This window comes from Crocodylus siamensis, chromosome 1, assembly GCF_052110815.1.
Source record: "Crocodylus siamensis isolate JL-2025a chromosome 1, ASM5211081v1, whole genome shotgun sequence".
NCBI classification, from domain to species: domain Eukaryota; kingdom Metazoa; phylum Chordata; order Crocodylia; family Crocodylidae; genus Crocodylus; species Crocodylus siamensis.
Window position 1 is genome coordinate 176,561,394 of NC_143395.1, and position 17,835 is coordinate 176,579,228.

At 44.4% G+C, this 17,835-nt stretch overlaps 1 protein-coding gene and 1 long non-coding RNA gene across 2 annotated transcripts in view; one reads left to right on the forward strand and one right to left on the reverse strand.

The window, feature by feature from the left end:
* The window catches only part of EFEMP1 (EGF-like fibulin extracellular matrix protein 1), a 94,077-nt gene extending 90,580 nt beyond the window's left edge, over positions 1 to 3,497 (reverse strand). The window contains exons 1-2 of the mRNA XM_090049843.1: positions 3,354 to 3,497; positions 707 to 794 (exon numbers count right to left, since the gene is read on the reverse strand). Of these exons, the coding sequence (XP_089905969.1) occupies positions 707 to 790 (84 nt within the window). The 5' untranslated portion in view covers positions 791 to 794; positions 3,354 to 3,497. The remainder of the gene's footprint in view (positions 1 to 706; positions 795 to 3,353) is intronic.
* The window catches only part of LOC149873699 (uncharacterized), a 258,851-nt gene that overhangs the window by 111,666 nt on the left and 129,350 nt on the right, over positions 1 to 17,835 (forward strand). Inside the window, exon 2 of the long non-coding RNA XR_016440050.1 lies at positions 5,398 to 5,542. This is a non-coding gene — a long non-coding RNA (uncharacterized LOC149873699). The remainder of the gene's footprint in view (positions 1 to 5,397; positions 5,543 to 17,835) is intronic.

The following is a 17,835-nucleotide window of genomic DNA, read 5'->3' on the forward strand; positions in this document are numbered from 1 at the left end:
TGCTGCTTTTTTTTTTTTTTTTTTTTAAAAACAGACCTACTAGAAAAAGCTCACACAGTTCATTACATTTTAAGGCTAACATGTCAGAGTACATACATGGTGTCAAAACATGTTGAAACCTCCCAAGAGAAATGGAGCAAAACAACTGACCCAATTCCTAAACTACATGGTGTTTCACATATTTACTTAAGACAAAATTACTAAATGGGTGCGTGTGCGCGTGTGTATATAAATTTTATTTAGGCTCTGAGGGTCTTATTTCCTAGAATTAGGAAATGCATGCGTCAAAATAGATTGTCTGTTATGGATGATACTACTTTGTTTTACACTTATGTTTTTAGCCTCTCTATTTTTCTCCACCCATAAGTCAGAACAAAACTTCTTTCAAAGTGTTCAGAACCTTGTGAAAGTTAGATATAAAGCCTAAGTTTATAAACTCAGTTCAGTACCTCAAACAAACAACCAAACCCAAAACAAAACAAAAAAACCCCTTTCAAAATGAAAAACTAACTGCTGAATCCTGCAAAGTTTAAAAACCTAAGACACAGTTTCACTACAGAAGCAGTTTAGTCTAAGATTAACATATAATGTCACAGGACTTTTAACTGAGCACTGTATATTGGTAGAGACCACAGTTTCTCTGCAGGGTCATTTAGGAAAGAATCTCTGCTAAGTAATAATTATCTCAGACTCTGTTAAAACTTACCGTGTATGTTATGGTTTCCTCAGTTTCCTGTGAACTTACTGTAGTAAGAACAAAAGCAGCCAAGAATGTAACTGTCAACATCATGAATCTTGAAAGAAACAAAACAGGATTTTTTTTTAAGCATTTGTTTGATGTAAACTCAGAATTTCCAGCAATGGGGGTTGGTTCTGCCCACCTTGTTAAGGTAAGACTTCCACTTTAGTCAATAAAAGGAAGCCAGGACGGGGGTCTTTTTTATATTAGTGAGGGAAGTGCTGAAGTTTAACAATGTTACAAGCCCGTCTTAACTCAACCAAGACCCACCCATGTTAAAATAATGCAACAATTAATGCTGAAAAATACTTGACTTCTGTTCTCCAAAAACAGTGTTACTCAAGTACCCTATACATAAAACTTCCTGATAATTGTCTGTTTTGGTTTGTAAGTTAATTTTCCAGTAACTATACGTTCAACCACAAGCGTGCGACCGAGACGTGCACATATACACAGAAATCTCTAATAAGCAAAAGAAAAAGGGGAAAAGATGGAAACAGGATTTACTTAGATTGTGCCAGTTCTTATAAACAACTTGCAAGCTGTATCATCCAAATATAGATCAAATGTAGCCTTACTTACTGTGCTGGAAACCCCAGGACTCTCACACAACAGTGCAAAAAGAGCCCAGATGTGGCACCCACATCCCATGCTTCTTATCATTTATTTATGCCTGTTGCAACCTGAAGATGTAGAGCTTGAGACACTTCACTACAGTGACAACACAAGATGTCCGATTAAAAATAAGATCTTGCTAGACCTGCCTAAGCCAGGAGATTATTAGAGGAAGTTTCATGTTTCTTATTCCATCAGAACAATTGCAACCTTTCACTTCCTGGTACAAGAAGACTGCAAACAACTCCTTTGGCACCTGCACTCCACCAGATCTGGCAAGCTGCCTTATCTCTAGTCTCACCATCTAAATTGAGCACATAGGCATCATTGTTAGCTCACCGTGATCATGTGGATTCCAGGTTAGCTGAGTGCAACAGAATCGCAAAACCCATGCATCCAGCAATTGAAGCTGCCTGGGTTTGGCACTGAACAACCCTTGCCAAATCACATGTTTACCATACAAGCATTTGTGAGCCTTCCCTTCCAGGCATTTCCCTACCTTCACCCATGCATTTTGGCACCAGTCTGTTGTGTGGTGCTGCTGCTACTACAGTCAAAAGGTGTTAGAATCCTAAGTAGGGCTGGAAGGGACTTTACAAAGTCATCAAGTCCAGCCCTCTGCTCAAGGCAGGACCTCTGACTAATCCACCAGCCAGGCAACTGCCTAGCCTGCTGTGGTGCAGTTATAAAAACATTCAGACTCTCTTTAACATGACTGTACATAGAGAAGTGCTATTTTTAAGCCATTTTACTATAGTTTCTGATAGCACCAAATCTGGTGTTAGGTGTTGTGCAAAGGAAGGCGTGTGATCCTTGCCCTACACAGCTAATTATCTAAAAGCACAGGCAAACAGACAAAGACTAGTGCAAGACAACAGAGCACAAGTAGTGACCAGCATCTAGTTACTTGCGATATTAAAAAAAAAAAAAAAAAGTCCGTCTCGGGCCAGATTCGCTAGATCGGTTCCAAATCCCATCAACCAAGCAGATCTCACTGACTCAGGTCTGTATGGTGTTACCACTAGCAAGTATCTTACCCCCCAGACTCTTCAGCCTGGAGCTTCGTATCCTCCCAAATCCATGGCAGGCATCCTATGTGCAAGCCCCAAGTCCGGAGGTTCACACGCCTGAGTCTCACTTGCCCCTAGCCAGAAAGCTCAAGGGGCAAGAAAGGGAGAAATGCCCCATCTTCATAATATAAAGTGTGTAGCTAAGATCCTCCTATTGGGAGACTAGAGTAGACTCTCCTAGCAGGGCCTGTCTGTGGTGCCATCCCTCAACTACTCAAAGCCATCACATGTCAGGGGGAAGAGGATCTCCCTTTCCAGGTACTGGGAAACCACCTGGACTGATCCGACCTCTGCCATGGTGATCAGGGCATCTCCCCTGCCAGGGAGAGGGCTACATGCAAGCAGGGTTCAAATGACACTTTGCTTTCTTTTTGGAAGGGGGAGGAGGGTCTCTGCAAAGAAAAAAAAAAATTGAACCACCCATCACAATGCCTTAGTAGAGATCCTCAAGGTTATGCTTTTCAAATCAAGGAGGGGGGGGGGGGCTGTCATTAGTTCAGCAACAACACTCTGGACACTCTTGTCTTGACTCACAACACATCAATCATCTCTGATCTCTTATGGGGGGACTCAGCACCCCCCCCCCAGCACACAAGGCCCCGAGGTTTCTACAAGAGCGGGGGGAGGGCAGACCGGTAGGGTCCAGCGGGCACATCCCGAGCGCAGGGCAGGGCTCATGCCTGGCACTCGCAGACAGGCGGGCAGGTAGTCTTGCGCTGGGGCACACACTTGGCAGCATCTCAGCCCCAAGCCCAGGCCCTGCTGGCTTGGAAACTCCCTTCCTCCCGGGCCGGGAGCGGAGCTCAACACCGCGCTCCGGTTCCCTCCCGTTTTCCTCAGCAGCCCCTGCTCCCAGCGGCGCGGGCACGGGGCATCCTCCGAGCAGGCGGGCGGGAAGCGGCCCCCGGGCAGGGCAAGGGGCGGCTTACCTGCGGGCAGCACTGCACGGCACGGCACGGCACGGCACGGCACAGCCCCACTCCGGTGCCAGCGCTGGCTCGCTCGCACTGCCTCCACTCTGCTCTGCTCTGCCCCGCTCCGTTCCGCTCCGGGGCTAAATAACGCGCTCCCCGCTCGCGCCTCATGTGCCGCACGCCCCCTGCCGACCCGCGCGCGCGTAACCCCTCCCGCCGCCGCCTCCCGCCGCCCGGCACCCCCAGTCGCCGGCCCGGGCAGCGCCCTCTGAGGGGGCCGCCCCGCGCCACCGCTCTGCAGTTCCCAAGCAAGTGCCTGCCTGACAGGGGAGCAGCATGGCCAGCCAGGTAGGGCTTGGCTTCATGGGTTGTGGTAACCCACCTGTTCCTTTCTAAACCCCTCCTTGCGCAGGTATCAGTCACAGAGGTCATCTAGGCCAGTGAGTCTCACCCTTTTTTTTGCACCAGGACCCATTTGTCAACACCGATGGGGAGCATAGATTCATAGATGTAGGGTCAGAAGGGACCTCATCGAGTCCGACCCCTAGCCCTGGGCAGGAAAGAGCACTGCGGTTAGACAACCCCAGCCATGTCCTTGTCCAGTCCATTTTCTTGGGGTCCCCTGATGCAAAGAAGCCGATGGCGGCATTGGCAGTGGCAGGGAGGGAGCCAGCAACAACACGGACTGGTGGCAACTGCCTACCCCACCGCTTGCCACAGCCCTGATTGCTAATGTTCAGGGCTGCAAGGCCCCTACAGCCACAGGTTCTGCAGGATAGATTGGGCCGGCCCTGATGGGGAGTCTTGACTCAGTGCCCCTCACATCCAACCTACTGCTCCCAGGCCCCCAGTCAGGGCCATCCCTTGAGGGGGGCCAGATCAGGGCAACCGCCCCAAGCCTCACGCTTTGGGGGGCCACATCTAGACGCTCACTACCCGTCTCCCCCCTGTTGCTGGCCATGGCAGCTTTTTCGAATCTGGGGGACTTAGGATCGGGGCGGGGTCTCACATGGGCTGATTTGCCATGGCCCCACACCCTGCTTGGGTCAGCTCTGCCCCCAGTGTATGGGGCAGGGGCCGGTCCAAGTGTAATTGGTACCCTAGGCAAACTGTGTACCTTGATGCCCCCACCACTTCCAATATAGAGGAAAATAAGAAGTCTAGAATGAACATTTACATGTACTTATTTGGTATTCAAAATGAACAATAAAACAATAAAAACAAAAAATTCTTATTCATTGTTTGGAGGCAATCAGGACTGGTAGTAGAGATGATATCTTTTATTAGACCACCAAGATTATTGCAAAAACATGTCTTTAATTGCAAGCTTTTGGGCACAAACACCCTTCATCTTTCTACCATTGGAGGAAAGATTATGAAAGTACTCCTGGGTAGAAATGAAAGTTCATATTTCATAGGATTTCATAGAGGATAGAGAACGCCTCTGGGCAGTCAGTCCATAGCCGGTATGGAGCCTCTCACCTCCTGTGAGGATCTGTGATAATGCAAATTACTTGGAAACAAAGGCAGGAGCAGGATCTTGATTGTTATTATTGTTTGTTTATTATTTATTGTTTTATTGTTCATTACCATTGTTTATTGTTTATTATTTATTGATGGTTTATTATTGATATGATATATCTTGATCATTGACTGTTTCACACTTGTCATTAACCCTAATTACAATTATAATAATAACCCTAATTAATTACAATAATAACAATTATACAAGCTGGCCAGGGCTATTATTTAGAATGATGTTCCTGTTATTTTGTTTTGCATATAATTTTGGCATCCCCCAAATTTTGGCACCCTAGGTCCATCTAGTTTGCCTAATGGTTGGACCGGCCTTGGGCAGAGGGTATGTGTGTGGGGCGTGGGGATCCCCAAGCAGCCCCTCACAGGCTGGGACTTCACCAACCTGCAAGGGAAAAGCCACAATTTCCCACATTTTTCCTTTAAAGGAGAATCCATTTTTAAAGTTTACTGATTCATTTTTAAAGTTTCCTTGTGACCCTTTCAAATATTCCTGTGACCCGCTTTGGATTGTGACCCACAGGTTGAGAAATGCTGATTTATGCCAACCCTCCTGCCTGAGGCAGGGTCATCCCTAGCCAAATCATCCTGAATGCTCCAGAATCTAAACTCAACAGAGATGCTCGCAACCCTGACACAACAAGAGGTAACACCCAAACTTGCCACAGGTAAAGCAGGAGAACCACGGCAGCCAATGTCCTGATTATATAAAATGTTGATTCAATGTAATTCCAGGGTACAGGGCCACACCGCGTGCTACAGATGAAGGAACACCCACCCCGCCCCGGCATCCCAATCTGAGTACAGGGGAAAATTCTTTCCTGATTGCAAATATGGTAAATGGTCTGACTCTAAGCATAGGGGCAAGACCCTCTAGCCAGGAACCTCTGGCTTTGTTCTCAGCAGAACACCACAATCAAAGGCCCCAGCCTTGGCTGTAGCCAACACCCAATGCTTCTGGGAAGGCTTAAAAACCCCCTGACATAAATAGCAGAAGGGGAGGGGGCACAGGGGCAGAAGCATGGAAAATATCTATGGTAAAAAATAGATCTAGCTATATCTAGATTGTCCCTGACCAGTGGCTGTCCAACCTCTTTTTGAACATCTCCAGTGATGGAGAGTCCACAACTTTTTAAGACAGTCTGTTCCACTGCATTGCAGTGAAGAAGTTTTTCCACATATCCAATCTAAACTTACTTTGCTGCCACTTCAAGCCATTAGTTCATGTCCTCCTCTCTGCAGTGAGAGAAAAGGTGCTTTCCCTCTTCTTTATGGCTGCCCTTCAAGGATTTGGAGACTGCTATCATTTTCCCTCTTAAATGCCTGAAGCGTTCATGGCCCTCTCTTCTTTTTAATGGTTTTGATGTTCCATCGGTCAAGCTCTCCTTTCTTCTGCAGTTCTGCTGTCTGTTAGCTGCTCCTGGGGAATGAAGCTCCTATTTCACAGCCCTGCAGATAGTTTTTGACTCATTCTAATGATGTTATATTTGTTTTTTTCTTCCATTTTAAATGGACTAGTTTAGCCCTAGGTCCCTAATGTATTAGGAACACTTCTAGTTTCTTTTTAACTGGAGAAAACTATGTGTTGATTCACCTCACTATCTGCACCCATCCCCTTTCAAAATTCTAGATCAGTCCATGGGGTAGTCCCACTGGCTATATTGGAACAGTGGGCACGATGTGGGTTTGCGCGTGCTTGTTTTCAGGATCAAAACTAGCATGTGTAATGTACTTACAGGGTAAGTACTTGCAGGATTTGGCTCGACAAAAGGCAGGAGTGAGTGGGAAGTACAGAAAATGGCCGAAGGACATGGGCAACTAAAAGGCCCTGAATGGTGAGGGTGGTAGGTATTCAGAAGTTGTTAACAAACCCCTCCTCCTCACACAAAGCTTCTGTCCTCCAGTTCTTCCAGACAGTTCTTCCAGCCTTCTTTTGTAAGTCATGTTTCCCAGGCCTCTAATCATGTTAGTTTTTTCCCCCTGGACTCTTTCCCATTTGTCCGCCTCTTTCTTGAAGTACAGTTCCCAAGATTGGACACAGAATTCCAAATAAGGCCTCATCAGTACTGAATAGAGTGTGGTACAAGAACCAACACTGAATAGAGTGAGGGGTTGAGGACCTAACATAAAAGCCAATGGATATGGTAAAAAATTGGCAGAGTTTTGATACATGTTTGTTGTCAGTTTTGCTTTTGCATTTTACTATGGGATAGAAGTAGGGGAGCACTGAAAGGACCAAAGAAGTCATTAAAAGTATGGGGGAGAACTTGGGAAGTGAATTGAAAAAGGGTAGTCATAGTTCATCAACTACCTACCCGTGAGCAGCAAGTATCATTAGAGATATGGAATTTTCAAAAGTTGATTGAAGTTGTGTTTGTTAATCTTTTTAGCTTTTTGAAAATACCAACCAGGAAACTTGTATCTGATGTACAATTGAAGAGGAGACAGTGAAAAGAATTAGAGAGGGGAACGACAGAGTGTTGATCAAGAAAGATGAACAGGCTTTAAATGTGCAAGGTTGCAGTAATCAATGTCAGATAAGAATATTAGTCAAGGCAGGAACGTCATTTTCCCTTCTGATATCAATCAAAAACTGTTAACAGGGAAGCTCAAAATGTTCCTTCCACCCTGGAAAGTTGAAAAATCATTATTTTATAATATCTATCTGAAATATTAGGTATAAATATGATTTCTTTAGCCAGTAGAAAGTCTAATGGGCATGTTATTCCAAAGGCACAGATTTAGATACTCTCACAAGTATATTTTTCCTTTGAGAGGACAATGGAACAGATTCATATATGGGATTCAGTTATACTCCATCTTTGCTCAAATACAAGGTAGTGGAGAGAGCGAGATGAAGAAGATGGTCCTTATGCATCCCTGAATACAAGGGCTCCTTAATTCTAATAGCACTGAGTTCCCCAAGTGAATAGGAAAGAATGGCACTGTGTTCTCTGCAACCTTCCAGTCTGAGGCTAAGGTCTATGAAAAAGATAGCATGATCCTGGGCTATACTATTGTTAATGGAGAATCTCCATAGGCTTCAACTGTGTATCATCCATGACCACCGCACTCCTCTCCCATCCTTATTAGTTTTGGCTTTCTCCCATAATACAGCAAATGAGAAGCTTATATGGAATTCACAGAGTGGTGGGAAGCAGTGTTAAGGAAATAACTGAGACCCCGGCTCATTTAGGAAGTGGTGATGTGCACACAAAAGGACTCCGTCTGTACAGGGGGCTAATGGATACCCTGGACAATGGATAGATCAGCAGCTGTGCTCTCACAGACATTGTTCCTGCCTGAAGCATAAAGCTTCCGGGATCTCCTGCTGGGATATTGCAACTGTGCACTAGTCCCTTAACATAATGTAACCCATAAGGGAATTGGGGAAGCAGATGCATTCAATTATTAAAAAAAAGTTCGATTAGGAGGTTATCTGGTTATCCAATGCCCTGCTCAAGAAAAGATGATCCATCTCTAAACCATCTCATCCTAGTGTTTGTCTAATTTTCTCTTAAAATTTTCCAAGGATGGAGATTCTACAACTTCTCTAGGAATTTCTGTTAATGCTTAACTGCCCTCAGAATTAGGAAGTGCTTCATACCATCTGATCTACATTTGTCTTGTTGCAATTAGGACCATTATTATGCTCTATCACCATCCTCTTTAAAACAATGTTTCAGGTATTTGAAAGGTATTATCAAACCAACCCTCTTAGGCTTCTCTTCTCCAGATTAATCATCCCAGTTCCTCCAGCCTTTCCATGCCAGTCATATTTCCCCATCCTCTAATCATTTTGGTTGATTTCCACTGGACTCCTTACCATTTGTCTACATCTTTCTTGAAGTTCGGTTCCAAGACTGGGCAGAGGCCTCATCAGTACTGAATAGAGTGGAAAAATCACTTCCCTTGACTTGTAGGTAACACTTCTATTAAGCTAACTTAGTGTGCCAGTGGTCATCAACATTCTGTGGTGAATTTGTGGAGCAGGATGGCCAAGCTTAGGTCATACCTGGATTGGTGGAAGGACACAGCTGTCACCATTGCTTCTCCCTGCCACCACTTTTCCCTGATGCTCAGCTGCAGCATGGCATGGAAAGCTGCCTGCTGCCCAGCCACCTGGCTACAGTGTGGCACAGTGCAGTGAGACAAAGCCCCTTTCGCCCAATGCTGTCAAAAGCTCTTGCTACTGAATGCTGTCAAAGCCACAGATTGGCAGGATTGAATGGCTCTGTGAGCTGGATCTGGCTCATGGGCCATAGGTTGCCAACCTCTGCTGTATATTATTAATTTGTTTGCAACAACAGCAAACTTTTGCCTCATATTCCATCTGTGGTCCACTATAACTACGGGGTTGTTTTCTGCAATACTTAAGCCTATCCAGTCTTTCTCCATTTTGCATTTGTTCTGTCCCAAGTATAGGACTTTGCATTTGTCCTTATTTAATTTCCTTCAATTATTTTTGGATCATTTTTCAAGTTTATCCAGGGCTATTCTGAATCCTGCTCCTATCCGCTGAAGCATTTGCAAGTCCATCCAGTTTGGTGTCATGTGTAAATTTGGTAATTGTCAATGAATTCACGTTGGCTGTTCCTAATCACCTTGTTATCCTTGAGGTGTTTTGGAATAGATTCCTTGATGACACACTCCATAATCTTTCCAAGTATAGAGGTCAGACTGACTTCTAGCCCCTTTCTGCTTCTGTGGTGATGTAGAGGGGCAGTAAATGAGGGGATCAAGCTACTGGGGAGCTCCTTGGCATGGGGAGAGCTGTGTGTGCTGGAGAGCTAGTGTAATTCTGGTCTGTTCTCTTTAAATTGTTAATCCACCTTCATCACTACTGTATCCAAACCCCTTCCTATAATGGACCAAGCACTGTGACTAGTATCTGCTGCAGATTCTGTCTCTAAGAGGAAAATGTTGTGTGCAGTATGCTACCTTGTTTTGGTTGCATCATTTTGAGCGTGGTTATTTATTTCTTTAATTAAAGTAAGCCCCCTCTAACAATGGTGGAAGGTAGAAAATAATGTCTAAGGAAAGAGTTTGTGTGGTCAAGGTGCCATAGCACTCCAGGTAATTCTGGCTGCTGGAGGTGTCTCTGGGGGCTACAGACAGATGGGTATAGTTTTAGAGTACCTAAAAGAGTGATTCTAGAGTTTGGCCTAAGGACAAGGAAAAATACAATAGTGGTTTAATCTCCTTTATGTCTCTAGCCTTACCTTCTTTTCTTTTTGGAAACATAGTTTACCAGAACAGAAAAATCAAGCATATAGTGAATTTAAGTAACTTGTTTTTGTCAACTCAGGGGACTGTCAGCATCAGTTTAAGATGATATCTTCTCTTTGTCATGTCATATGAAGTAACAGTGGAGTTGTCTAAACTAAGAGTTGGAATGGAGGTATTATTTTCATTTTGGACACATTAGAATTTTTTTAACATAAATTATTCTGATAACATGGCAAGCTGCCTTTCTGCTGTATTGTCTGAAACCATTCAATTTGTTTCACATTTTTATTTGGAATTTAGAGTATGTTGATGAAGGAAGGATATATTATAAGGAATTATATTTATAATTTTATTGCTGATTAAATATGATAAATTTTGAACTGTTTGAGGGAAGAGATTACAGTTTTATGGATACTTCAAGGGAAATATTGTAAACATATTAAAATATGATGCTCTACACATTGCATACATTGTTATAAATCTATTTGTTTTATAAAAAGTAACTGTAGTTGCAAATTGCTTTTGATTTTAGAGGAAACCAGGGACTAGTAAGAGGCAAGAATTTTTCTATAAAATTTCTGATCATAGACACTAACATTATACAAATACAGCAGAAGGGTGGTAGTGGGGAACAGAAATATGTTCTCCTTTTCAGTCTCACATTAAAATTAATCAAATAATTTTATTATTGTAATTCACTTTCATTAGTTTGACTAGAGGCCAAGATTGGGCATTGAACTAGACACTACACAAGTTCATAGAAAGTGTCCCTGCTTCATATACCTTGTAATCTATGGCAAGAAAGCAAAACAATTTGTGGGAGAGGGAGAAGAGGCTCTGACTTTTTTTTTTTTGTGAAACCCCCTTTCTTCCTCTCTCCCCACCACCAAAAATAAAAGAAAGAAAAAAGGAAAAGGTAAGAGTGTAATTCTGGATACTTTGAAGTCAGTGTCAAGAAACTTTATGACTTGAATGGGCCAGGATTTTACCCTTGGTAATCTCTTATTAAAGACATTTAGTGAATGGGAGTTGCATTCGTCTGCTAGGCTGAAATGTACTATCACTTTTAGCTTCCTTATTGATTACATTCTGAATAACTAGTGATGCTTTTGGATAACAAGCACAGTGAAGTTATCCATTATTTTTTTTTTAATCAGAAGTGCTACATCAACCATACAACTTGTTCTTCTGTAATTTACTCACTATATGGTTCTATATGCCCTGAACACTTAAGTTAGGGTGAGGTTACACATTATAATTAGATCACGTTAAGAGCACCTAACACTTGAATGATCACAAGTTATGGCTCATTAATTAGTGCTAAATGCCCTTTAGGCATCTTGAAGTTACAACACTTCTGGCCAGGATTTATCTTTAAGCTAGGTTACCTAGCTTGAGTTAAATTTATTTCTAGGTGCTCACCTGAGATAAAACCACCAATGTGCAGTCCTTCAGTATCTCAGGAGGCACTGCTCCCTGGTGGACTGTTGTCATGCAGGCAGTTTGCTGGGAGCAAGGGGAAGAGAAGCCAGGCACCAGGCATCGGATCCTGCCCAGGGAAGGTAAGTGATCCAGAGCTGCTTATGCCTTTGGTTGGCTATGTGTATTTGGGGCATGTGCTGAGAAGCTCAGGGTATTGCTGGCTGAGTGGTTGCTGTTTACCGAGCGGTTGCTACCTGGGCCTGACAGAAGCCCTAACAAGGGGGTGCAGCTAGTCCAGGCCAGCATTCCCTGAACAACCAGGGAGCCAGCAAACAGGGGTTGCAAGCAGGGTAAGCAATTTGCAGGTCAATTCACAAGTCAGTTTGACATGCCTCCCTCTTCAAGGGGAGCTTCTGTAAGCTTGGTGTGAGGAAGCAGGAAAAAAAGGAAACTTTGAGGGCCAATGAGCAGTCAACAGGCCAGCTTCCAGGTGAGTTTGCCATGGAAAGCATCCTTAGAAGAAGGGCAGTAAGAGAGAAGGCAGATTAAAAAGACCCAGGGAAATGGCTGGAGGATGTCATAATGCCAGAGGCACTACCATGGCCTCTGCTTTCACCTGTGAGGCTTCTGTCCAAGCAGGACTGCTCACCATTGAGGCTTCAAGCTACATCCAGGCATGAATGGTGTGTGCCCTAGTGGCCGGGGGGGCTTGACTGCGCCAGTGGTGGCAGGAACCCAGTGCTAGTGAGCTCTCACAGATGCCACCAGCATCGGGGGGGGAGGGTTGGTGAGCACTAACCGTTGGGTGGCAGTCACCCACAGGCACCGCTGGCAGTGTCAGCAGTACTTTTTTGCAGGGGTTGCATGTGCACCCATGTGCACCCCCTATGCGTTGCCCCTGCATTCAAGTTTGGTGCTGTGGGGACCACGGCTTGCAGGTTCTTTCTAGTGATGGCCATGTTGGGATTCCTGTGGTGTGAGCAGCGCCTCCTGGTGGTGTCTCTCGGGACAGGCAAGAGAGCTGTGGGAGGAGGTAATGAGGCTCTGAAGAATCCTCTGCGAGGAGTTCATCAATTCGATGCTGGAGATGACCTCAGGGACCGTGGAGGAAGAACCACTAGAGGCAGCGTTAAAGAAGAGAGAGGATATGGACTCCCAGGAGGCTGGAAGCTCGTGACCCCTGGCAGAAATAGGAAACTTCATCTCTACCTGCAGCCATTGTCTGTAGAACAGACATGAAAACAATACTTGGCATTTGGGGGAGTGGGGGGGGGGGCAGCAGAGGGAGGGCTGTGTGGTAGGCCAGTGGGGGCGCTCCTGCACTGAGCCACCCACCTCACTGCACCCAACCACCTTCCAGGTTCTGAGTGCCTCCCTAGGGGTGCCTCGCATCCGGCTGACACCCTTCCTGGAGGACACTCACTAGCCTGGGGGTAACGTAAGCTGCCACCACCCTGAGAAGGGACTCTCTCGGCCTTGTATCCTCAGGAAAACACAGGCCTAATAGTCCTATGTATACTCGACTCAGTACAGGCACTTGGGGCACTTCCCCAAATTGGGGGCCAAAAAAGAGAATGTCTTTTAGTCTGCAGACCTAAGGGGCCTCTTAGGCATAATTTAGATCCACCCTTTAATAAAGTCTCCTACACCAGTCACAAAGAAAAACTTTATTGATTACAAGGGGTAGAGTAAAAATAGGGTACAAGATGGAGTAATATCATAGAAATCCCAAAGAGCAACAGTCTGGATAAGGTAGCCTTTTGATCACTCATCTGAGTTACTGCCAGCTATATATCTAATCAGATCTCGAGTTACTCACAAGCATCATCCAGAGGCTGTTGGAGATTCCCTCTGGAGACAGGCCGTTCCTAGCTCATGAGCTATGGGGGAGAGAGCCCGTTTCAGATGGTAAAGCTCCTCTCTAAGTCTGAGTCCCCCACATGGCTGCTGCCCTTTCCTCCTGGGCAGTCTTAACTTATATAGCCCCTGTGACTTCGTTCACCTGGTCCAATGAAGGCCAGCACCTGTTGGCTGTTGGCCAACCAATTTGAAATACATCACTAGTTGCCGGGCAGACTGTAGCCCGTCAGGTAGAAGCCCCTCACCCAGGTAGGTAATATCAGTCACGTAGGCAGAGGGAGCAGGTTTCCCCCCTCCCTCAGGAATGTATCCATCTCAGGTTACCTAAAGAGATAGGGTAAAGGTGTGTCTCCTCTGCTGGGCCTATCCTAATCAAATCGTCACAGAGCAGAGATTTTGGGGAGAAACAAAGGTGGCTTCCTTCCACAGGCTGCATGGCAGAGGGGCTCTCTCCTCCACCCAGCCTCTTCACAGCTGCAGCACAAGACTGCTCAGCCCAGTTTTTGGCTGTGCCAGGAATGGGGGTAGGGGAAGAGAGCCCCCTGCTATATGGACCTGGCCCAGCCCCCACAATACCCAACCCAGCAATCATGGCGGGGGGGCACCACAGCACAGGAGCTCCCTCTACCCACTACCCCCAGTTGCCAGCTGGTGAGGGGTCAGGGCTTAGGAGAGGGGTTGCTCTGGCAGCTTCCTGTGAGGCATGTGGCCTTAGCCAGTGTGGGCAGGCTCTGACTCCCCCCTACCAAACAGTAAACATCTATTCAGTTCACCCCAGCTCTAACTTATAGTGCTTTAGGTAAAGTATAATAGTTTGAGTGCTTCCACTAGGGGCTTTTGAACGTCTGTACTTAGCCATATATTACAGCAACACAAAACATTTAAAAAGATTTAATTCAGTTTCATGAACACTTTCTGAACTTGGTGAGCTTTTTTTTGTTTCCCTTTTGGGGGTGGGGGAAGCCATCAGCATCAGCAAATCAAAAAGCATTGTTTTATGTTAAATGGAGTGAAATCCTTGAATGTCTTCATTTTGATTTCACAGTACTTCCTCTCCTTCCTGGATACATTCTATTTGCTTTTAGATTTCACTCTACTGTAAATGACCCTCACCAGCCCAAAGACTAGATTATAAAAAGTGCTTGATGGCGAGCCATTTCGATGTGTTGCTGTATTTTAAATTATTTAATTTTTGTTCACCTGGAATTTCTGAGTTGTACACCTCTTTGAAATCTGCCTTTTTCTGGTTACATGAATATCAGAATTTTTTTCCATCTCATTTCCTTTTGGTGGAATTCTCTCTCATTAAACTGAAGCTTCATTTTATCAGAGGAGTCAGATTATTAAAAATAAGTCTTTTCAATTTATTAATATATTGTTTTATTTATTGTACGATTTGATTATGCTTTTGTAAAAACGTTTAGGGTGAGATCAGGAAAAACACACAGTATTGACCTAATTCTGGTTGTCAACTTTAAACAAAGGCCAAAGCTTAGGGCAACACTGAGTGCTTTTAAAAATCTACCCATACTAAACAATAACATGAGCAAGATAATAGTTATTTAAAAAAATAGGTAAATGGATATTTGTTCATACAAAGTAAATATTAGAAAAGCACATGATATTGTTACTTGAATTTGAAGAAATACGTTTCTTATAACAAGAATTATCAAAGTAAGTTGCTGGTGTTGCCAGCAGAAAATAAGTAAGAGTTTTATTCCTCTAATAATTCTTAGCTTTATCAGAAATTAGTAGGTGCATTAGTGTAGAATGGGGGCAAACTTCTCATCAGGTATGCCACAAATTAGCCCCACATCCTCCTCAACTGCTATGCTGAGATCCCCTTCCTCTGCCCAGTCTGCTGCTCTGCTTTCTGCTCCCTACTCTGTGCTCTCTGCCTAATCTCTTGCTCTGCCTTCTGTGTTTGCCTTATTTGCTGCAGTGCTGACCTATTCCTTACCTGATAGAAGTGTGCTGCACTGAGAGGCTGCCTGTGCCACTTGCGCTGCAGGTTAGCTACCTCTGGTGTAGAACATAGCCTTGAGATCCAGGGCTCAAGAGAGAACAAAGGGCGGACTCCTATTACCCTTTCACCTTAACAGGAGTTTTCTAGCTGTGTTAGAAGCTTTTTTCACACTTGCACATAGTTGACAATTCAGGGTGAATGTGTAAGTGTGTGTGTAGACTAAGCTTGTGCATTAGGGTACACATTGGCTAGGCACTGGTGTGCATACCTGAGCATGAGTTCCTACTGGTTTTAAACCTGAGAGTGATAGCACCCTGGGATGCCGTGAGATTCTTTTAAGTGTGTTGCACAATGCTAAGCTTGCAAAGACCTATACATGATTCACAAGATAAACCCAGAAATTTCAAGTAGAAATCCCTGTCAAAAACATTCTCATCTGTTGTGGCCTTTCTGGGTTCTTTGCAAAGGAAGAATTGCTGTTATTTTTCTGTAGTCAAGAAACAACTGAAAATTAAGAGCTGGCATTTTCCTAGGGGTGTCTTGAGTCTAACAAGGTTGAGAACCACTGTTTCAGCCCTGGTGATGGAGAGGTTATGGCACTTGCCTAGACAGCTAGCAATTGGGTAGGTTTCGTCTGGCAACACTTCTGTGCATTACACACCTTCAGTAGGTGCACATATGTAGACCAATGCACAATCTGCTGAGTATGCTCGATGTACATGCAGCTGCTTACCCACACAAGCTGCAGGGGGACTAGATTTGCAAATTGTGCATAAGTGCCAAAAATGCTACTTATGTGACTGGAAAATTGCCATGTAAGCACACAAAGGGTAATAAAATTCTGACAGAAGTTTTAAAAAGAAAATAAAAATATTTTTCAGGGTTTGCCAACTAGCAAATTAAGCAAACCTGTAGAACATCTTTATTTCAAGCTACACACTTTAAAAGGAAGTAATGTTTGACTTACAATATATGCCCTTTTTTCTAGTTGAATTAGAACTTCATTATTTTAAATGTAGGCATCCTTTCAATCTTGAGCAATTTAATGTTTTTTCATGAAAGCCTGAAACCACTAGAAATCAGTTCCTATTCAATCACACCCAGCATACTTTAAGGGATATTAAAACTTTAAAAAAAATGAGTGCTGCACTAAAAATGATAAAGGCCCAAAATAAACTGATTGCATCAAAGAAAAACAAACAGCTCCCAGTCACAAGCAGCGTAATGCAGTTCAGTTAACTTGCTGATGTCACTCAAAATGACCCAGAGCTCTGTTCTGCCAACAATAGGCTCAGTGTGTGCCTAACTGTGGGCCTCTTTGGTCCCACAGCTGCAGGTCGTAAATACAGTTCAGGAGATTAAGGTATTAAAATGACCCTCTTTGGTGGCTGCAGAACAACGCCTTAGGCATTCCACCCTGCCTTGAAGGCAATCTGGAAACTCCCAATGATGTCAGGTGACCATATGGAGTTTACTCAAGGATGTCTTAACATGTGGATTTGCTCTTCCTTGGCTGACATAGCCATCATTTCCTATGTTAGCTAGGGAGTATTTTATATGTTGGAATTGTGCCTTTAGCTCCCCAGAAGTCTCCACAAAGCTGGTAATACAGCTTGTCTGTTAAATGCAAACTCAATCCATATAATTCAGGGGTGTCAAACATACGGCCGGTGAGCTGGTTCTGGTTTGCAGAACTACCCCATCCAGCCCAGCAGACTACTGCTGAGCCATAGTTTGGGTTTATGGCCAGGAGGGGGCATGGCCTGCCACAGAATCCAAGGCCTTGGGAGAGGGAGCAAAACCTGTTGTGGCATGAGGGCTCTGCCCATACAGCCCTCACTTGCCCCACTGCTGCTTGGCCCAGTACTGCTTCTGTTACATTCACTATGACAAATAGCCACCTGGTTGGTGGCCACAGTGGCCATCGCCACCGCCATGGCCATCACCACCACCACCAGTGCCTCTGTAGGGACCACCGCACTGTACCTCAGGCCAGATCCAGCCTGTGAGAAGCTCCCCAGTCTGGATCTGGCCTGGGTTACAAAGTGAGTTTGACATTCCCGATATGAGTAAAGGAACATTGCTTGCTTTGAAAACTATAAATGCTTTATGCAGCACAGGTTATAATTGAGGAACCAAACCATCTGTGTTCTCTGCTACTTTCTCACAGATTTATGAAGAAATAACAAAGAGCCAGACGGTATTTGGAAAAACCACATCATGGTCCAAAAGGACAAAATGTAGTAGGAGGTGTCACATCCTTCTCTGAGCCTCTTTATTACTTAAAGTATCCTTTAAACTTCTTTGCTGTAATGATTATTTACTTTTTCATACCTGAAAATACCTCATACCTGAAAATACCTTCTTCTCTGTAATTTTTGACAATGCGTTAAAATTATGAGCTGTATTCAACAGGAATTTCCACTTCTAGAAGCAATAATATGAGCATGTTGGGTTTTTGAGTCTTGGCCACCTTGGTTCATA